The sequence below is a fragment of the Heptranchias perlo genome, chromosome X (genome assembly GCF_035084215.1).
Source record: "Heptranchias perlo isolate sHepPer1 chromosome X, sHepPer1.hap1, whole genome shotgun sequence".
In the NCBI taxonomy this organism is placed as follows: domain Eukaryota; kingdom Metazoa; phylum Chordata; class Chondrichthyes; order Hexanchiformes; family Hexanchidae; genus Heptranchias; species Heptranchias perlo.
The window spans coordinates 23,974,872-23,997,657 of NC_090370.1; the positions used below are offsets into that span (position 1 = coordinate 23,974,872).

At 45.6% G+C, this 22,786-nt stretch overlaps 2 protein-coding genes across 2 annotated transcripts; one reads left to right on the forward strand and one right to left on the reverse strand.

Annotated features, from left to right (window-relative positions):
* Positions 1 to 609: 609 nt before the first annotated feature.
* On the forward strand, positions 610 to 969 carry LOC137306919 (histone H2A type 1-C-like; the record flags this gene model as incomplete). Its single annotated transcript, XM_067976300.1, has 1 exon — positions 610 to 969. A coding segment is annotated over exon 1 (360 nt), but the record flags the coding sequence as incomplete, so codon positions are not given.
* A 2,505-nt stretch (positions 970 to 3,474) lies between these two features.
* Positions 3,475 to 3,843, reverse strand: LOC137307081 (histone H4). The gene has a single exon (XM_067976414.1). It carries the CDS (start codon positions 3,840 to 3,842, stop codon positions 3,531 to 3,533), a length of 312 nt encoding a protein of 103 aa, XP_067832515.1. The 5' UTR covers position 3,843; the 3' UTR covers positions 3,475 to 3,530.
* Between the last annotated feature and the right edge of the window lie 18,943 nt (positions 3,844 to 22,786).

Genomic DNA, 22,786 nt, shown 5'->3' on the forward strand with positions numbered 1-22,786 from the left:
AATGCAGTTTCTGAAATGTTTATGGACTGACGTGAGAATCCCCAGATTAACAGTAACCCCACCCCTTGCAGTAACAGCGGAATCGGGGCAGAATGAGAGCTCCGTCCTGGTCCCTCTTTTCACAGAAGCTCTCCCGGCTCTGAGAAGGGAACAATGCATAAAGTGTCACTTTTATAAAGACTAAATTCAAATGTGTCCTTTCACGGAATGCTGTGAATGGGGCTTTAGTCCCGTCCGGTGCAGTTTGAAAGCGATGGTCGAATGAGCCATAATTTAAAGCAGATTTTAAAACAGAGGAAGCGATTCGTGACGGGGAGCGCTGAATAAGGCAAGATAAAAAGAACGGGTTTAAAATCTTGTGCTCAGGGCGACATTGATCGAAATCCGATCCTTCACTGCACTGAAATTGGCGGGCTTTTTGAAATTCATAAAATTCCTGGTCTGATCGTTGAGGCCGGTAAATCCCGCCCTCTTCTCATTTCCAGCTATCTGATTGGTTAACGAAATAGGCAAATGAGGTGTAATAAGGTACAACCAATCAGATGCTCTTTCAGACCATAAGAAGGGTAAATACAGAAGTCATTCCTCATTCTTTGTGAGATTGTGGAAATGTCTGGAAGAGGAAAAACCGGCGGTAAAGCTCGGGCCAAGGCCAAGTCTCGCTCATCCCGGGCCGGACTGCAGTTCCCTGTGGGCCGTGTTCACAGGCACCTGCGAAAGGGGAACTACGCTGAACGTGTGGGTGCCGGAGCCCCGGTCTATCTGGCCGCTGTGCTCGAGTATCTGACGGCTGAAATCCTCGAGCTGGCCGGCAACGCGGCCCGGGACAACAAGAAAACCCGCATCATCCCCAGACACCTGCAACTGGCCATCCGCAACGACGAGGAGCTCAACAAGCTCCTGGGACGGGTGACCATCGCTCAGGGCGGGGTGCTGCCTAATATCCAGGCCGTGCTTTTGCCGAAGAAAACCAGCAATGTGAGCACCAAGAGCAAGTAAAGCGGCCAAGATTTAATCTGATAACCCAAAGGCTCTTTTCAGAGCCACCCACTGTATCTTTGAAAGGGCTGGTTACTGACTGAAGAGAGTCAGGAATCAATTTAATAAGGTCTTGATTCCGATTCTGGAACTAACAATAACTTGTTGATTACAAATGATCCAGATCGGTCTGTTGAAGTACTCGCTTCCGGACAGCAGATGTCGCCAACCTCCAATAGATTGATATTTGCAGTTTGTGTGGTGAATGAGACAAAATATCAGAATTGTCATTAAACTGGGCGGGTGGGACACAGAAATACCAGGGACGTTTGATCATCGGCATTAAGAGGCATTCTGTTGTGTTCCACCCAATATTATTTACAGTCTCATCCTCCGACAAAACTTGCTCGGTCTGTGTTATTTTACCCAGATTTGTGCAACAGAAGCTGACTGATGTGTTGATTATTGTGTCAGCGATTGCTGAATCAAGAATGTGAGTGAAATTTGCCCGTGTTATTGGATGTGATTGAGGGATTGATTCTGTCCATGCATCAGTTACGAGTGTAAGTGAATGTAACACTAATGTTTTACACTGCTTCTGATTCTATGGCTGATAGAGAGCAAGACACACTGCCTTTCGATCTATTAGTGCGAGTTACATTGAAACAGCCTCTGCCACTATATCTGCAGGGGGAGAATAGACTGAAACGTTATTTGATCCGAGTCTGATTCCTCACATCCAGCATAGGTTTCAGGTCCCGTCCGATTGCACCTGTCCTTTCTGCAGCTGTTTGCCAGAACTTTCTCTGTCCGAATGAGGCACTGGTGGTGATGAGAGTCAGTCTGGTGGAATTCACCTCCCTCCAGTCCTGCGTGTGTGTGAAAATGAAACTTTCTCCGTTTCAAATGCCTCATGTTGGTTAGTCTGGAATTGGCACTCCTCTGTTTGGTGTTGGATCTTCGTCCAAAATGAACAGCTGCTGTTTCTGCCACAAAACGTGGATCGGCTCATGTTCCCATCTCTCCGCTTTTATGATGAGCCAACAGTCTGTCAGGCCTTCCCGTCTGACATCCGCTCACTCCCCTTTATGCATTTCCCGTTTAATCAAATTTCTGTGAACTGCACGGCCCTGCGATTTCAACCCGAGAGATCACAGCTCTTTCCTTTGCTGATTTGGTGGCTCTGAAAAGAGCCTTTGTTGCACTTGGTGCTGAAGGCGGGTCGGGTTTAAGCGCGCTCCCCGCGGATGCGGCGGGCCAGCTGGATGTCTTTGGGCATGATGGTGACTCGCTTGGCGTGGATAGCGCACAGGTTGGTGTCCTCAAACAGCCCCACCAGGTAAGCCTCGCTGGCCTCCTGCAGGGCCATGACGGCCGAGCTCTGGAAGCGCAGGTCTGTCTTGAAGTCCTGAGCGATCTCTCGCACCAGGCGCTGGAAGGGCAGTTTGCGGATGAGCAGCTCGGTGGATTTCTGGTAGCGGCGGATCTCCCTCAGAGCCACAGTGCCGGGTCTGTAGCGATGAGGCTTCTTCACTCCGCCTGTGGCTGGAGCGCTCTTCCGGGCCGCTTTGGTCGCCAACTGTTTGCGAGGAGCTTTCCCGCCGGTCGATTTACGCGCTGTCTGTTTGGTCCTGGCCATTTTCTGAACAGATCTCAACACAACCTGAGACACAGAAACTGTTAATAGCGAGCCGGCTCTGGGGCTGCATTTTAAAGTGTCTGTGAGGAACCGCCCCGAGACTGTGATTGGCTGTATTCCGACCCCCAGTCAGGGAGGGACCGCCCCTGGCCTGTGATTGGCAGGTTTGAACCGAAGACTGACAGTCAGAATGAAACGGCGGGAGGTCTTGGGCCCCAATTGGCTGAGCTGAAATTAATCATCAATTTCAAAAAGCCCGACAATTTCAGAGCATCAAATACAGTTTGAAGAAAATCTCATTTCCCTCCAGCAATTTAAGAATCTCTCTCTTTATAATCTCCATTATTTCCTACTCGTCAGCACAAATCTCAGGCTGATTCACATTCCGGTTCATTCTCTGACCTGTCTGTAAACGGGCGGGAATAAAGTCCCGGTCATTGCTTTCCGTGGGAAGCGGGACAAAGTCCAGCTTCGATTTCAAAAATCCCGCCAGTTCCGGCCCGGTGAACGGCTCCTCAAACAGAAACTTCACATCGAACTGATATTTGAATGAGGGCAAGAAATAAACACCGAGCAGAGAGGACAGAGCGGGAGAGAGAGTGAGGAGGGATTTGACTCTGAGGGAAGAATGTAATGTCTGTGGAAAGACTCTGCATCCCCGCCTGTTCATTTATACCGTGAAACCGGGAATTCCGCTCCTTCTCTCGGGATGGCCGAGAACCCCGGCCGTTTTTCTTATCTCCCTATAACGAGTGCTGGAGAAATCTCCCCATATTAATAGAATATCGGAAACTACTTCCCCACCCCGAGATCGTCCCACTCCCCCTTCCCAGGTCACTGCTCTCTCTGTGAGGCGGTGGGTGGCTCTTAGAAGAGCCTTTGTTTTGTGTTTGGTTGGAAAGGGTCGAGTCGTTCAGCCGCCGAATCCATAGAGGGTGCGGCCCTGCCGTTTCAGAGCGTACACCACATCCATGGCCGTGACCGTCTTGCGCTTGGCGTGTTCAGTGTAAGTGACCGCGTCCCTGATCACATTCTCCAAGAAAACCTTCAGTACCCCACGGGTTTCCTCGTAGATCAGACCCGAGATCCGCTTGACACCGCCACGGCGAGCCAGGCGGCGGATGGCTGGTTTGGTGATCCCCTGGATGTTATCACGAAGCACTTTTCGGTGCCGCTTGGCGCCACCTTTGCCCAGTCCTTTGCCTCCTTTACCTCTTCCAGACATGATAATTCTTCACTGAAATGAACAGCGAACTCGTGCTGGTTCCCTTTTTTATGCAGACTGCCCCGACCTGACTGAAACATGCACAGAGTGAAAGTGGGAGGGGAGGAGACAAGTGAGATATTAAACAGGGAGGGGAGGAGACAGAGTGAGATATTAAACAGGGAGGGGAGGAGACAGAGTGAGATACTAAACAGGGAGGGGAGGAGACAGAGTGAGATATTAAACAGGGAGGGGCGAGAGAATCAGAGTGACGGACTGAGCGGAGAGCGGTCTCTGATCTTCCAGCTCCAACTCCAGCTTTCTCCACCCGCCAATTTCAAACCGTTCATCGAGAATAGAACCGAATCACAGCGCTCCGCACAAACCCTTACAGACTCGGGCTTCATATCCAAGGATTTACAGAAACCCGGAGCTTTTAAATAAGCCCCGTTACAATTATCAGTCAGTAATATTCCTGCCTAAATACAGTCCCTTCCATAACTGGTCAACCCGCCGGCTTCCATTTCAGCCCCAGACCCGATTCTATCTCCCACACATTCCCTCCCAGACGGGTTCAGCAGTTTACAAACACATTATTCCAGCTGATTTGGAGAATCTCATGTGTTGGGGTTTGAATTGTGATAGCGGCGGATCTCCGCCAGTTTTCCCCTGTCACGGACCCTGGCCATGAATCTGTGAGAAAAAGAATGAACTGGGACTGGAAGTGAACACGCCCCCAGTTACAGTGAGGCCCGGCCCGGGTATCCCATTCTCTCTATTTTATATCAGACAGTGGGAGTGGGGCGGGGGGAGCGAATGTCAGCGAGTCACCAGGACCCTGGGTTTATTGTAAATGATTTCAATCTGAAATCTGAGCCCGGCCCCGGGACAGGAATCATCTGATTCCGGGATCAGCTCTTTTCTGAGAGACGTGGGTGGCTCTGAGAAGAGCCGTTGGGTTCAGATGGTCACAAGTTGCACTTGATTTTTTACTTCTTTTTGCCTGCTGCTTTCTTCGGTTTGGGCTTGGCGCTCGGTTTTTGTACCTTCTTCGCCTTCGCCTTGACTGGCTTGGGGGTCTTGGGCTTCTTCACAGCCGCTTTCTTCTTAATTGGTGATTTCGCCGCCTTCTTTGTGGTCGATTTCTTGACAGCTGTTTTCTTGACCGCTGGTTTCTTGGCCGTTAATTTCCTGGCCGCTGGTTTCTTGGCCGCTGGTTTCTTTCCGGGAGATTTCTTGGTTCCTTGTTTCTTCACCTTCTTTCCCACTTTTTCCTTGGCTTCCTTCTTAGCGACTCTGAAGGAGCCCGAGGCGCCCGTGCCCTTGATCTGCACCAGGGAGCCTTTTTCCACATTTCTCTTGATACTTAATTTGATCTGGGTCCGGTGCTTCTCCACATCCAGGCCTTTGGTGGCCAGAACCTTCTTTATCGCGGCCAGGGATATCCCCTTGCGATCCTTGCAATCCGCCACAATCTTGAGGATCTGTTCGCCCAATTTGGGACCGGCTGTCTTGGGTCGGTGAACCGCCTTCTTCTTCTTCGGAGCATTGGTTTGAGCGGCGGCGGGAGGTGCGGTTTCGGCGGCTGCAGTATCTGTCATATCCGGGACTCTGAAGAAAATCTCTCTGACAGTCAGAGCTGGGTCAGAAATGAAACGAGAGGCGGCGGCACAGAGCAACTTAAAGGCCCAGAGCGGACGGGGCGGAGACACCCTGCTGTCAGCTCTCGGCACCTCCAGCCTCTCTGTGTTTCTCTCTCCTCTTAAACTACCCGATTCTAATTATAATCGGGCACTCCAGAGTCCCAGACGAGCCCCTTCCCATCTCCAACACCGGAATGTTTGCTGTCGAAAAACTTTCACCGGAATTAAAAGCACCAGTTTCGATTTAAACCCGTTTCATTGCTGCGCTGATCGCGCTCTCTCACCCGATCGCTGACATGATTTCTGTTTTTCGGCTGAAATCTTGAATTGAACAAAAACCGTACCTTAAATTTTCACTTCGGGTCTCGGCAGGGGAGGAGGGCGATCCTTTGACAGGGATTTAAAAAAAAAATACTCAAAAGGGACTCGGACATCCGGCGATGAGACCGGCCACACAAACACAGTGACATTAATCTAACCCGCCCGCCCATTTCACACACTCTCTCTGACACAATGTTCACATCTGTACATTCACAGGACAAACTGTTCGCCAGATTGACAATTCCCGGGACAGACTTTCCTCCCCGCTCGGCCTGTGCTGCGGATTCTCGGGGGTTGGTTGTCGTTTCCCAGCTCAGGAACTGTTAAACACTCTGAGGCCGGCGCTCCTCACAGTCTCTGGTCTCCAGATTCAGGGACAGGAGCCAATCACAGCTCTGGCTGTGATAATCCACATCTGCTTTTACATTATTGTATTGTTCGCACACAGAAATATGTTTGGTTAAGTTGAAAATTCAAATTATCCGCTCTGGGCTCCTCCAGTCTCTCTCTGTTTCCTTCTCCTGCTCAACTGACTGACAGGCAAAAGTAACTGGTGTCCGATCCATCCCATTCTCCACACACAGAGACGGCTGGTTACTGAATAAATTCAACACTCACAGACAGTCCGGAGTCAGACTGTTACAGGCTGTTTCTCGCCACCTTTACTTTTCGGCGGATAAATGCACCGTCAGACCGGCTCATATACAGTAGAAGGGAGAGTAATCGTCTCACCAACAGCACACAGACACAGAATCAGTCTTTCACATTCCATCAGTGGGTCTATATTACGCTCAGTAACAGTGTCCCGCATTCATGTGCAGAACTAAAGAGAGAGAGAGACGGAGCGGCTGATAAACGGACAGACAGAGACACAGTCAGACAGACGCAGAATCAGTCTCACACATCCCATCAATGTGTCCGTTTCACGCTCAGTAAACATTATCCCAGCTTCATGTACAGCACTAGAGAGAGAGAGATACAGACAGGCACAGTATCAGTCTCACACATCCCACCAGTGTGTCTGTATCATGCTCAATAACAGTATCGCACCTCCATATAAAGTACAAGAGAGACAGAGAAACTGAGCTGTAATGAGCGGTATTCACCCAGTAACAAATAGGGAACTATTCCATTCCAATTGCTGTTCCAAGGTTGAATAATTTTAATTGAAAATCACAAACTTTCGGAGGCTTCCTCCTTCCTCGGGTGAATGTGGAAATGAAATCCTCGAAACTTTCGCATTTATAAATTACAGAACAATACCTGGTGATTACAGAAAGTCTTTCCAACTGCCCGTTGCCAAGGCAATCAAAGTGTTCAGACAGAGAGGTGTTACCTACAGGGCCACCGAATATAGGGGATGGCCTCTTTGACATGGTTAGGGTGGAAGCTGGAAAAGTGGACAATCGTGAGGTTGTCCGTGGGCTTGCGGTGGAGTGAGGTGCTGAGGTGCCCGTCTTTGATGGAGATTCGTGTGTCCAAGAAAGAAACTGATTCTGAGGAGTAGTCCAAGAAAGAAACTGATTCTGAGCACCTCACTCTCCCGCAAGACCACGGACAACCTCACGATGCTCCACTTTTCCAGCTTCCACCCTAACCACGTCAAAGAGGCCATCCCCTATGGACAGGCCCTGCGAATACACAGGGTCTGCTCAGACGAGGAGGAACGCGATGGACACCTACAGACGCTGAGAGATGCCATAGTATGAATGGGATATGACGCTGGACTCATCGATCGACAGTTCCGATGGGCCACAGCGAAAAATCCCAGAGACCTCCTCAGAAGACTAACACGGGACGCAACCAACAGAGTACCCTTCGTCGTCCAGTACTTCCCCGGAGCGGAGAAACTACGCCATGTTCTCCGCAGCCTTCAACATGTCATCAATGACGACGAACACCTCGCTACGGCCATCCCCACACCTCCACTACTCGCCTTTAAACAGCCACCTAACCTCAAACAGACCATCGTTCGCAGCAAATTACCCAGCCTTCAGGAGAACAGCGTCCACGACACCACACAACCCTGCCACGGTAACCTCTGCAAGACATGACAGATCATCGACACAGATACCACCATCACACGAGAGGACACCACCCACCAGGTACATGGTTCATACTCCTGTGACTCGGTCAACGTTGTCTACCTCATACGTTGCAGGAAAGGATGCCCCGGAGCATGGTACATTGGCGAGACCATGCAGACGCTGCGACAACTGATGAACGGACACCGCGCAACAATCGCCAGACAGGAGGGTTCGCTCCCAGTCGGGGAACACTTCAGCAGTCATGGACATTCATCCACCGACCTTCGGGTAAACATACTCCAAGGCGGCCTTCGAGACACATGACAACGCAAAATCGTCGAGCAGAAATTGATAGCCAAATTCCGCACCCATGAGGGTGGCCTCAACCGGGATCTTGGGTTCATGTCACACTACACGTAACCCGACCAGCGAACAAAAGTTATCTGTTTTTAATATAACGGGTCATTTGCTGTCTTTCTCTTCCTTCCGGATGTTTCTATGTTTCTGCCTCTCTCTCTCTGTTTTTTTTCGTTGTTTGTATATTCTGTGGCCCTGTAGGTAACACCTCTCTGTCTGATCACTTTGATTGCCTTGGCAACGGGCAGTTGGAAAGACTTCTGCAATCACCAGGTATTGTTCTGTGATTTATAAATGCGAAAGGTTCGAGGATTTCATTTCCACATTCACCTGAGGAAGGAGGAAGCCTCCGAAAGCTTGTGATTTTCCAATAAAATTGTTGGACTATAACTTGGTGTTGTAAAATTGGTAACAATTGTCAACCCCAGTCCATCACCGGCATCTCCACACCAAGGTTGAATGACAGAAGATGCAGTCTCATCTCCAACTGATCTTATTCCAGAGACAGACACGTTATTAATCCCACTCTCAGGGACAGTGTCACACATTTAACCCTCTCTTGCATATTGTACCCTCTGTAATCTTGCAGCAGAGGGCAGTTCGGTATTACTCTCAGTGACCGAGAGTTTCACTCCGATTGAAATAAACTGGGACTGTTGCCGTCAGATTTTCATCCTGCACAGACCCAGCAAATGCACCGAGTCCCACTTCCCTCCCATGTTTCTCCAGGATTGGTTTGAGAAATCCTCCCTCCAGTTTCGGGTTCACGCGTTACTTTATCATTAGAGGAACCAAGAATGAACAGAACCCATTGGCTCATTCCACAGCCGCCCACGTTATCTCTGATAGACCCTTTACCATCAAAAGATACCGAGAGAAACAGGAGGGATGGAAACATCCACTTTCATGGTTGGAAATTGTCAAGTCAGTCTGGATTCCAGCGTTCGGCACTGGTGGAATCCCATCTGTTTCCCATTCTGGTGCCTGTTCCTGCACTGCCTGTGGACCCCATTCCCTCTGACCTTTCCCCCACTTCCTTTGCTCAGACTCTGAAAAATTCCAATTGGGGAAAGTTTCCATCGATTTTTGTATTGGGAATTAAACCAGATATCTGCGCATGCGTGATTCAGCCCCGCCCCCAGCGCTGCTTGGTGGTGAGCAGAAGAGCGCATGCGCGCTCCCCCCCCCCCAGCTCGGCCTGTGGGCGCCATTCCCTCAGTGAGCGGAAGAAGATGGTTTAAAACAGCCGGGAATGGAGAGATCACGGCCCCCGGGGGAAGGGAGCAAAGAGCAGCCTCGTTACAGCAGCTCATCGCTTCGGGACCGTGTCCGCAGATGGGCTCAGAGATCGGCATTGAGTCCGGGGGAAGGTCAGGGGGAGTCCGGGGGCTGTTTGTAAGAGGCGGAGTGGATCAGGAACTGGTCCCGGAACATGGAGTGAGCGGGGGAAGGGAGAGGTCATTCTCGGGCTGTGTGTGTACAGGGTGTGTCCAGGGTGTGGGAGAGAGAATGGGAAGAGCAGGTTGCTTAAAATCATTGCTGCTTTCTCTCCCCAAACCAGTGGTGAAATGTTCCTGGTTTAATTCCAGTCTCACCCTGTTTATTGTTATTGGACAGTGAACAGTGGAAACAGAGCCGGAGAGGAAGGATGTGGGGAGTTTTACAAAGAGCATCTATTGCAGGCAACAGGTGAGAAGTGTGAAGGACACAATTTAAACAGCGGCTGTTTGGTTTTGGTTGAACGGTTAATCCCATGGGAGAGGGGATTAGAAACCTGACCGTTGCAAAGGCCCCTCCCCATCGGGTAGTCCCATTCATGGATCAGTGCAGGGGTTGGGTTTTTTCTGGATGTCACTAAATTGTTATAAAACAGCCCAACACACCTGGTATGGAGAAGCTGAGTGCTGCAGCACTGCAGTGGAGTCAGACACTGACACTCTTTGTATCACTGGTTTTCATTTGTGGATATTCAAAATAATTATTAACAGATATTACATTGATCACTTTTGTATTTTCTACCTCACCTGTTCCTGAGTAACAAGATATAATTTTCTTTTTTCAGGCCAATCCTTGAAGGACCCAGAATAAATGTGATGTTTCCTCCACCCGAGGCAGAAGGAACAGTGCGGCCAGCTCCTTCTCACAAACAGTAGGTACATTATCACACACAGAGATACAGACAGGTCATCAGTTCCCCAGTCTCAGACAGCAGAAGTGGTCAGTCCCACACTGATCCCAGTTTCCAGAGACACATTTTCAATCCAACAGTCAAACAGAGCAGGTGAGGCAGACGCTGTTTCTATTTCCCCCGAACTCAGTCCCGCTGACAGGAAGATACAAAAATCCCAGTCCAAAGTCACATTCCCAGATTGAAAGACACTGTCAATCTCACAATCGGGCAACATTAGCTCTGAATTAAATACCAGATAGAAATCACACATGGTACCCGATTCAAAAGTGCAGAATAAACCCCAATAATGTACCTCGAGATTCCAATTGAATACTAGCCCAGAACTCACACATGTGAGTTTAATAGATGCAGTATCAATTTGATTAGTGTATCATGAGATACAAATTGCAGGCAAGTCTAAAACACATGTACAGTATCAGATTGAGAAATGCTGTGACAGTGTAACCTGAGAAACAAATTATAAACCAGTTTATAATACACTCATTGTATGAGATGTAAAGATAGAGTATCAATTCTATTAGTGCAGACTGAGATATACATTACATACCAGTCCAAAAATCTCATAATATTCGATTGAAAGACACAGTATCGATTACAATAGTACAGACTGAGCTGCACATTATATATCAATTCAAAAATCACCATATCAGTTTGAAATATATATTATCATTCACAATATTACACAGAAATATAGATTTAATAGTGGTCCAAAAAGCACACAAATGATTTGATTAGGATTTGGTGCTGGATGATTTTAAAGTTTATCAATATTTACCAATTAAATAATGATAAATACTATTTAAACATGAAGCTATTAAAGCTACAGTATTGTATGTCATAAGATAATCTGAGAGAACAATTATAGACAGATACAGAATGAATCTCACACTCATGTATGGTACCAGAGTTGACAGATACAGAATGAGTCCCACACTCTCATAATGTACCAGATACTGGCAGATAAAGTATGAATCCCACACTCACACAGTACCAGAGACTGAGAGATACAGACTGAATCACACACTCACACACAGTACCAGAGAATGTATCGACAGAATGAATCTCACAATCATATAGAGTACCAGATTACTGATTCAATCCCACACTAACATACATGATGAGAAACTGCATATATAAAGTGAATTCAACATCCACATACAGTACTGGAAACTGACAGACACAGAATGAATCCCACACAGTATCACGGAGTGAGAGATACAAAATGAATCTCACAGTCACCTACATTACTGCTGGCTGAGTTACAAATTACGTACCAGTCCAAAAATCTCAGTGTCAGATTGAAAGATACAGTATCAATTCCATTCGTGCAGATAAACCACTACAAAAAATATCTGATGCAGATTCAGACTGAAATATACAGTGTTCCATTCATGCAGACTGAGCTCCACATTATATACAAGTTCAAAAATGTCACCATATCAGTTTGGAAGATGCACGAAATCACAGTTGTGTTCACATCGATGCAGATTTAAGAGTAGCCCAAAAAGTGCACTCATTCTCTGATTATAACCTACAGCATCACATGTTAAAGTATATGATTATCTACCAGTTAAATACTGGGAAAAATTATTTATACATTTAGGTATTAAAGATACAGTTTTGAACGCCATATTCTAAACTGAGATACAAATTAGATACAGATAAAGAATGAATCTCATACTCAGTTCCAGTGCCAGAGACTGACATACAGAATGAATCTCACACTCACACAATGTACCAGTGATTGATAGATACAGAACAAATCCCACACTCTGATACAGTAGCACAGACTGACAGATACAGAATTTATATCACTCATATACAGTATCAGAGATTGATGGAAATGGAATGAATGTCTCAATCACATACAGCATCAGAGACTGACAGATATGGAATGAATCCCAAATTCACACACAGTGTCAGAGACTGACAGGAACAGAATAAATCACAAAGTACCACAGTCAGACAGAGACAGAATGAATCTCACTCACATACAGTACCAGGGACTGACATATAGAGAATGAATCCCACACTCACACACAGTAGCACAGGTTGACAGATACAGAATGAATCACAAAGTACCACAGTCAGACAGATACAGAATGAATCTCACAGTCACATTATTGCAGACTGAGTTACACATAAATCAGTCCAAAAATCTTATTGTTTCATATTGGTAGATAATGTTTCAATTCGATTAGTGCAGACTGAGCCAAACAATACATAGCAGTCGAACAATTTCATACCATATCAGACTCAAAGATACAACATCAATTCCATTAGCATGCACTGAGCTACATGTTACACACCAGTCCAAAAATCTCATACAGTATCAGACTGATAGATTAGTGCAGGGTGAGCTACATTTTACATTCCAGTCCAAAAATCTCATACAATGTCAGACTGAGATACAGAATTAATTCCATTATTATAGACTGAGCGACACATTATATACCAGTCCAATAATTTCACCGTGAACGGATTGAAAGGTACGTTATCATTCACACTAGAGTTCAGAGATTAAGATGTAATACTACTCTGAAACTCACACACATTGTTTGATTTAAGAAAATCCAAAAGTGTATCCATATTAACAAATTAAATACTCGACGAAGAACTGTATATACTTTGAAGTGGAAAAGATACAGTTTCAAATAAGATACTGTAAACTGAAATAAGAATCCAGACTGAATGCAGACTTGCACATTATCTCAGAGACTGAATTACTGAATGAATCCCTCACTGAGATAAAGTAGCAGAGAATGGCAGATACTGAATGTATCCCCCCCACACACAGACAGTACCGGAGACTGACAGATACAGAATAAACCCCATACACATGTACAGTACCAGAGAATGACAGGCACAGAATAAATCCCAAATTCAGATACAGTACCAGAGACTGACAGATACAGAATAAATCCCACACTCGCATACCTTATCAGAGACTGACAAATGCAGAATGAACCCCAATCTCTGGTACAGTATCAGAGACTGACAGATACAGAATAAACCTCACACTCATGTACAGTACCAGAGACAGACAGATACAGAATGAATCCCACATGCACACACAGTATCAGAGACTGACAGATACAGAATAAACCCCACACTTGCATACTGAACCCAAGATTGACAGATCTGGAGTAAAACCCACACTCATATACTGGACTAGAGACTGACAGATACAGAATAAACCCCACACTCATATACAGTACCAGAGACAGACAGATACAGAATAAACCCCACATTCATGCACAGTAACAGAGACTGACAATTATAGAGTTAATTCCACACTTGTTAATAGTACCAGGGACTGACAGAATACAGAATAAACCCCACTGTCATACACATTACCAGGGACTGACAGAATACAGAATAAAGCCCACTCTCATACACAGTACCAGGGACTGACAGAATACAGAATAAACCCCACTGTCATATACAGTACCAGGGACTGACAGAATACAGAATAAACCCCACTGTCATACACAATACCAGAGACTGACAGAATACAGAATAAACCCCACTCTCATACACAGTACCAGAGACTGACCTCTACTGGATATAATCGAGAACTGTATACGAGCGGAACAAATTCACTTTGTCTGTCGTGGTTGCAGAAACAGGACAATGTGCAATGTGAGGAAAGTCTCTGTCTGTAACTTCTACTCTCGTATTTTTGCACATTTTGATAGTGGAAAATGAGGACAATTTATTCATAATAAAGTTTTGTTTCACTCATTCAATAGTTGTGAATTTGCCCCATTATATTTCACTGGACATTGCGCAGTATTTCTCTCTGATTTCTCAGGTCGATTTACATTACTCCTCGACCCCTTTCAGACTCTTTTTGCCAAGCAGTATGTGGCAAACTTGTTCCCCTGGCAAAATGCACCAGCTCACACCTTTCTATATTGAAATTCAGTGGTCATTTGCACAGCCGTTCTGCAAACTTATTTTTTGCAGTCTTCCTCAGTATTGACTATAACCCCTAAATCAATTATAAGAATTTAACACAGCATTACATCTAATATTTGGTCTAACAAAATGTACTTGCAGCTCGTCTCCATTCCCAGTTTTTCTAAATCCCACTCGTGCAATATAATGTGAAGAATTAGTTTCTGTTCTGTCCCTCTCTCATCTGCAAACTTCACTGTCCCGGGGTTTGGGGACATCTACTGGCCGGAAGCAGAACTGCAACAGTTCGGAACAAATTGCTGAAACCGGACAATGTGCAGTGTGAGCGTGTTTGTGATTGGTGGCAGGTACTAAATCTGATTGGATATCTGAAGAAATCAATCAGAGAGTGAAAGAAACAGGGACGTCTTTGGGGATGTCTTACTGCTGTTATACAGGCCTTGGTGAGACCACATCTGGAGTATTGTGTGCAGTTCTGGTCTCCTTATCTGAGGAAGGATGTCCTTGCCATGGAGGGAGTGCAATGAAGGTTTACCAGACTGATTCCTGGGATGGCAGAACTGACGTATGAGGAGAGATTGGGTCGACTCGGCCAGTATTCACTCGAGTTAAAAGAATGAGAGGTGATCTCATCAAAACATATAAAATTGTAACAGGTCGAGACAGACTAGATGCAGGGAGGATGTTCCCGATGGCTGGGGAGTCCAGAACCAGGGGTCAGAGTCTCAGGATACGGGGTATGCAATTTAGAACCGAGATGAGGAGAAAATTCTTCACTCAGAGAGTGGTGAACCTGTGGAATTCTCTACCACAGAAGGCAGTGGAGGCCAAGTCATTAGATGTATTCAAGAAGGAGATGGATATATTTCTTAATGCTGAAGGGACCAAGTGATATCAGAGCCAGACCTTTCAGGAGCGAGATTAGAAAACATTTCTCCACACAAAGGGTGGTAGAAGTTTGGAACTCTCTTCCGCAAACAGCAATTGATACTAGCTCAATTGCTAAATTTAAATCTGAGACAGATAGCTTTTTGGCAACCAAAGGTATTGAGGGATACGGGCCAAAGTCGGGTACATGGAGTTAGATCACAGATCAGCCATGATCTTATCAAATGGCAGAGCAGGCAGGAGGGGCTGAATGGCCGACTCTTGTTCCTATGTTCTTATATGGGGTATAAGCGGGAACAGGGCACTGAATTAGACGATCAGCCATGATCATTTTGAATGGCGGAGCAGGCCCGACGGTCGGAATGGCCACTCTTACTCCGATTTTCCATGTTTCGATGTAAGGTGGCTTCACTCCCATCCGTCAAATCACAATCATTGCCTTCACCCATCCCTCATTAGCATAGGGCTGTGTGGCTGCCTATTTAATCCGAGCTCGGAGCGGATTTGGGTCATTTCTGGTTCAGAAATTCAATTTGAAAATGCCTGAGGACAAGAAAACAGCTCCCAAGAAGGGCGCCAAGAAATCCTTCAGTAAAGCACCAGCCAACAGCGGCAAGAAGTCGCAACTGACACAGGAACAGAATAATTCCCTCGCTCACATCCAATAACAGACAAATGTCATTCACTGATTCAGTAATCGCTGACACAATAATCAACACATCAGTCAGCTTCTGCTATACAAATCTGGGTAAAATAATACAGACCGAGCAAGTAATATTGAATATGAATGTAAAAGGTGTGATCAGTAGGTTCGCTGATGATACAAAAATTGGTAGGGTGGTAAATAGCGAGGAGGATAGCCTCAGTCTGCAGGACGATATAGATGGGTTGGTCAGATGGGCGGAACAGTGGCAAATGGAATTTAACCCGGAAAAGTGTGAGGTGATGCACTTTGGAGGGACTAACAAGGCAAGGGAATACACAATGAATGTGAGGACCCTAGGCAAGACAGAGGGTCAGAGGGATCTTGGTGTGCAAGTTCACAGATCCCTGAAGGCGGCGGAACAGGTCGATAAGGTGGTAAAGAAGGCATATGGGATACTTGCATTTATTAGCCGAGGCATAGAATATAAGAGCAAGGAGGTTATGATGGAGCTGTATAAAACACTGGTTAGGCCACAGCTGGAGTACTGTGTGCATTTCTGGTCGCCACACTACAGGAAGGATGTGATCGCTTTGGAGAGGGTGCAGAGGAGATTCACCAGGATGTTACCAGGGCTGGAGCGCTTCAGCTATGAAGAGAGACTGGTAAAATTGGATTTGTTTTCCTTGGAGCAGAGGAGGCTGAGGGGGGACATGATTGAGGTGTACAAAATTATGAGGGGCAGATAGGATGGATACTAAGGAGCTTTTTCCCTTCGTTGAGGGTTCTATAACAAGGGGGCATAGATTCAAGGTAAAAGGCGGGAGGTTTAGAGGGGATTTGAGAAAGAACTTTTTTACCCAGAGGGTGGTTGGAGTCTGGAACTCACTGCCTGAGAGGGTTGTGGAGGCAGGAACCCTCACAACATTCAAGAAGCATTTGGATGAGCACTTGAAATGCCATAGCATACAAGGCTACGGACCAAATGCTGGAATATGGGATTAGAGTAGACAGGGCTGATGGCCGGCGCGGACACGATGGGCCGAAGGGCCTCTATCCTTGCTGTATAACTCTATGACTCTAAGTGTAGTCGGAGGATGTGACTGTAAATCACATTGGGTGGAACAGAACAGAATGCCTCTTGATGCCGATGATCAAACGTCCCTGGTATTTCTGTATCCCACCCGCCCAGTTTAATGACAATTTTGATATTTTGTCTCATTCACCACACAAACTGCAAATATCAATCTATTGGAGGTTGGCGACATCTGCTGTCCGGAAGCGAGTACTTCAACAGACCGATCTGGATCATTTGTGATGAAAAAGTTAATGTTAGTTCTCGAATCGGAATCAAGTCCTTATTAAATTGATTCCTGACTCTCTTCAGTCAGTAACCAGCTCTTTCATAGATACAGTGGGTGGCTCTGAAAAGAGCCTTTGGGTTATCAGATTAAATCTTGGCCGCTTTACTTGCTCTTGGTGCTCACATTGCTGGTTTTCTTCGGCAGCAGCACGGCCTGGATATTAGGCAGCACCCCGCCCTGAGCGATGGTCACCCGTCCCAGGAGCTTGTTGAGCTCCTCGTCGTTGCGGATGGCGAGTTGCAGGTGTCTGGGGATGATGCGGGTCTTCTTGTTGTCCCGGGCCGCGTTGCCGGCCAGCTCGAGGATTTCAGCCGTCAGATACTCGAGCACAGCGGCCAGATGGACCGGGGCTCCGGCACCCACAGGTGCCTGTGAACACGGCCCACAGGGAACTGGAGTCCGGCCCGGGATGAGCGAGACTTGGCCTTGGCCCGAGCTTTACCTCCAGTTTTTCCTCTTCCAGACATGTTCACAATCTCACAAACACTTTCACAAAGAATGAATGATGTGGAGATGCCGGTGATGGACTGGGGTTGACAATTGTAAACAATTTTACAACACCAAGTTACAGTCCAGCAATTTTATTTTAAATTCACAAGCTTTCGGAGGCTTCCTCCTTCGTCAGGTGAACGATGTGAAAATGAAATCCTCGAAATGAAATCGCATTTATAATTCACAGAACACCGCTTGGTGATTACAGACAGTTTTTTCAACTGCCCGTTGCCAAGGCAATCAGTGTGCAGACAGACAGGTGTTACCTGCCAGGTCTCAGAATATACAAATCACCAAAAAAACAACAAACAAAAAAAAACAGAGATGGAGAGGTAGAAACAAAGAAAAGACAGCAACTGACCCGTTGGAGGAGATGCCGGTGTCGGGGTGAACCTGCCTCATCACTTTGTAGATGTAGATGGAGTAACTCTCCTTCCTCGACTTTCTCCGCTTCTTGCCGCCCTTGCCTGGTGCTTTATTCAAGGTTTTTTTGGCGCCCTTCTTGGGAGCTGCTTTCTTGTCCTCAGGCATTTTCAAACTCAATTTCAGACTGAGAAATGACCCAAATCCGCTCCGAGCTCGGATGAAATCGACAGCCCCACAGCCCTATGGTAATGAGGGATGGGTGAAGGCAATGATTGTGATTGGGTCATTGGGAGTGATGCAACGTCACCTTTTCTTTTCACTCTCTGATTGGATATCTGAAGAAACCAATCAGATTCAGTACCTGCCACCAATCACAAACACGCTCACACTGCACATTGTCCGGTTTCAGCAATTTGTTCCGAACTGTTGCAGTTCTGCTTCCGGCCAGTAGATGTCCCCAAACCCCGGGACATTTTTTAATTATTTTTTTAAACCAAAAACCAAGTGTCAAATTAAAATTTTATTTCCCTCGTCCAGGATACACTCCAGCTCCTGCGGTGCCCACCGGTGGCGGAAAGCCTCAAGCGTACCGGCAGACACCGCGTGCTCCATCTCCAGGGCCACCCGGGCACGGAGCATTCCGCGGAAGAGAGGCAGACAGGCCGAGCGACCGCCCCCACGGGCCCCGAGCAACCTGGACCTGTGGATGGCCACCTTGGACAGGCCCAGGAGCAGGCCCACGAGGACGTCCACCGACCTGCCCGCCCCCCTCCTCACCGGGCGGCCAAAGATCAGGAGCGTGGGACTGAAGTGCAGCCAGAACTTCAGGAGCAGCCCCTCCAAATAATCAAACAGGGGCTGCAGTCTCCCACACCCGGTGAACAAGTGAAACACGGACTCCTCCAGGCCGCAGAAATTGCAGGCGGCCTGGGTGTCCGTGAAATGGCGTAAACGCCTATTGGACGCGACTGCTCCGTGCAACACCCTCCACCCCAGATCCCCGATGTAACACGGGAGGATCCCTGAGTAGAGAGCCCTCCACTGGGGACCCCCGCCTCCGCCGGACGGCAGGATGGTACGCCAGGGCGTGTCCGGGCGAGAGACGAGGGCGAGGAATTGGAGAGTGTGCTGGAGCAGCCCGAACCCCGGGACATTGAAGTTTGAAGATGAGAGAGGGAGAGAACAGAAACTAATTCTTCACATTATATTGCACGAGTGGGATTTAGAAAAACTGGGAATGAAGACGAGCTGCAAGTACATTTTGTTAGACGAAACCTTCGTTGTAATGGTGTGTTAAATTCTTACAATTAATTTAGGGGGTATTGTCGATACCGAGGAAGATTGCAACAAAATACAAGACGACTTTAATAAGCTTGCTGAATGGCGGTGTAAATGGCCATTGAATTTCCATATTGAAAGGTGTGAGCTGGTGCATTTTGCTTGGGGGAATAAGGAGGCCACATACTGCTTGGAAAATAAGAGTCTAAATGGGGTAAAAGAGCAAAGGGATTTCGGGGTACAGATTGACAAATCATTAAAAGTAGCAGCACAGGATGATATGGACATAAAAAAGCAAACACAGCACTGTGGTTTAATTCTAGAGGAATAGAATTGAAAAGCAAATAAGTTATGTTGAACTGTAATTTAAACTGTCAAACCTTTGGCCAAACTGTTAAGCCTTCTCTTTCTAAAATCCGTGCTGACTATTCATTATTATATTTTCGGTTTCTAGATGTTTTTCTATTGCATCATTGAGTAAAAGATTCCATGATCATTACTACCACCGACCTTTAGTTAACTGGTCCATAGTTCCCTGGACTTGTTCTATCTCCTGTATTAAAATATAAGAATCACATTAGCTGTCATCCAGTCCTCTGTCACTATTCCTTCTTGTGATGATTTTTCCTATACATGTAACATTGCCTCTGCTATCTCTTCCTTTGCTTCATTTAATATGTGCGGGTGCAATCCATCTGGACCGGGAGTTTAACCGCCCTTTCGAACTAAAATGTCTTTATATCTTTATTGATCTCTTCCTCTAATATCATATTCACCCTGTTAATCTCTCAGGTAAATACTGAGGCAAAGTAATAATTCAATATTGCTGTCATTTCGCTGACGTTATCTGTGAGTTTATCTTGTGCATCACTCAAGCAATTCTGATTTTCCTTTTGTTATTTTTGTATCTGTGGAATAATTTACTATTTATTTTTATATTCCTTGATAATTTGATTTCCTGGTTCCTGTTTGCTTCCCTAATTGTTTTGGTGACTTCTTCCGAACCTCTTCCTATTCGCTTTTGCCATCCTCTTATTTAATATCTATGAATGAGAAATTCCACCAGCTTGTTGTGTCTGTTCAGGGACTGATGTTTGGGAACTATTTATTGTCTATGATTAAAGTGCCAGAAACCCAAAGGGAGCAATTCAGTCCGAAACTCCACAGAAACACTCCACTTCTCCCTCCTGGTGAAATAAGGCACTATAATGGTGAGTATAGCTGCCTTCCAAGCAGTTAATTCCAACAGGTTTGAATCCCAGCACGCTGAATTCAGAAACACCAAGACTGGAACCGAATTTGATGATGTTCAGAGGGACAGTGTTTCCAAAACACAAACGTGTCTAATTTATATAAAAAATACTATTAAAATTCATTTATTTCCACCATAGTGTTGAATTTAACTCTGTTCTTTGTATTATTATTTGTCCTGATCTGTACGGTGGATACGGGACACAATTGCTCGGATTCAGTGAAATTAATTGTTTTTCTGAAGTTTTTCCCTCTGCTGATTCCCGTTCCTTTTTTAAATTATGTCTGATTAACCTTTCTGATCGAGAGAAGGGTCATTGTCCTGAACCGTTAACCCGAGCTTCTCTTCTCCACAGATGCTGCCGGACCTGCTGAGTCTTTCCAACATTTTCGGTTTAAATTTTTTCTATATTTTATCCCTTTCACTTTTGACGGTCGCCGTTGAAACTTTGCGCTCAGTTTTTATTTGTGTTTCAGTTTGGTTTATTTGAATTAATATAAATCGTGTCCTGAGAAATCAGACAGAAATATTGCGCAATGTAGAGTGAAATATAATGGAGCAACTTTCGAATGAGCAAAACAAAAACTTTATTATGAATCAATTGTCTCATTTTTCACTGACAAAATATGAAAAAATATGAGAGTAGAAGTTACAGAGAGAAACTATTTCCTCACATTGCACATTGTCCTGAATCTGTAACAACGACAGATGATGTGAATTTATTCCACTCTGTTACAGTTCTCACTTATGGCCAGTAGGTGTCAGATTGTATGTGAGTGTGAGATTAATTCTCTGTCTGTCAGTCTCCAGCACAGTCTGTGAGTGTGGGATTAATTCTGTATCTGTCAGTTTGTGGTACTGTGTGTGAGTGTGAGATTAATTCTGTATCTGTCAGTTTGTGGTACTGTGTGTGAGTGTGAGATTAATTCTGTATCTGTCAGTCTCTGGTACTGTGTGTGAGTGTGGGATTAATTCTGTATCTGTCAGTTTGTGGTACTGTGTGTGAGTGTGAGATTAATTCTGTATCTGTCAGTCTCTGGTACTGTGTGTGAGTGTGGGATTAATTCTGTATCTGTCAGTCTCTGGTACTGTGTGTGTGTGGGATTCATTCTGTATCTGTCAGTCTCTGGTGCTGTGTGTGAGTGTGGGATTCATTCTGTATCTGTCAGTCTCTGGTACTGTGTGTGAGTGTGGGATTCATTCTGTATCTGTCAGTCTCTGGTACTGTGTGTGAGTGTGGGCTTCATTCTGTATCTGTCTGTCTCTGGTACTGTGTGTGAGTGTGGGATTCATTCTGTATCTGTCTGTCTCTGGTACTGTGTGTGAGTGTGGGATTCATTCGGTTTCTGTCAATCTCTGTGAATGAGTTTGAGTGTTGGATTCATTCTGTATCTGTCAATCTCTGGTATTTTATCTCAGTGTGGGATTCATTATGTAACTCAGTCACTGGGCAAAGTGCAAGTCTGGATTCGTTCTGTATTCTTATTTCAGTTTACAGTATGGTGCTTGAAACTGTATCTTTAATTCATTAATGTATGCAAATCTTTTGTCTCGCATTAATTTGTAAATACGGATGCACTTTTGGATTTTTTTTAATCAAACAACTTGTGTGAGTTTTATTGTAGGATTGTATCTTAATCTCTGTGAAGATAATGTTCACTTCAAACTTTACTGTGAAATTATTGGACTGGTATTTATTGTGTAGCTCAGTCTGGGCTAATGGAATTGATATTGTATCTTTCAGCCTGACACTATATTAGATTTTTGGACTGGTGTGTAATGTGTGTTTCAGTCAGCACTAAAGGAACTGATATTGTATCTATTAGTCAGACACTGTGAGAGATTTTTGGACTGGTTTCTAATGTTTAGCTTAGTCTACACTAATAGGATTCATACTGTATGTTTCATTATGATAAAGTATGAGATTTTTGGAAGGTATATAATGTGTAGCTCAGTCTGCACTAATGGAATTCATGATGTACCTTTCAGTCTGATATGGTGTAATATGATTAGACTGGTTTATAAGGTGTAGTTCAGTCTGCACTAATGGAATTGATACTGTATCTTTCAATTTGACACTGAATGTGACTTTTGGACTGGTATCTAATGTATACCCCAGTCTGCACTAATGGGATTGATACTGTATCTTCCAGTCTGATACTGTGTGAGATTTTATACTGGTATGTAACGTGTAGGTCAGTCTGTACTAATCAAATCGATAC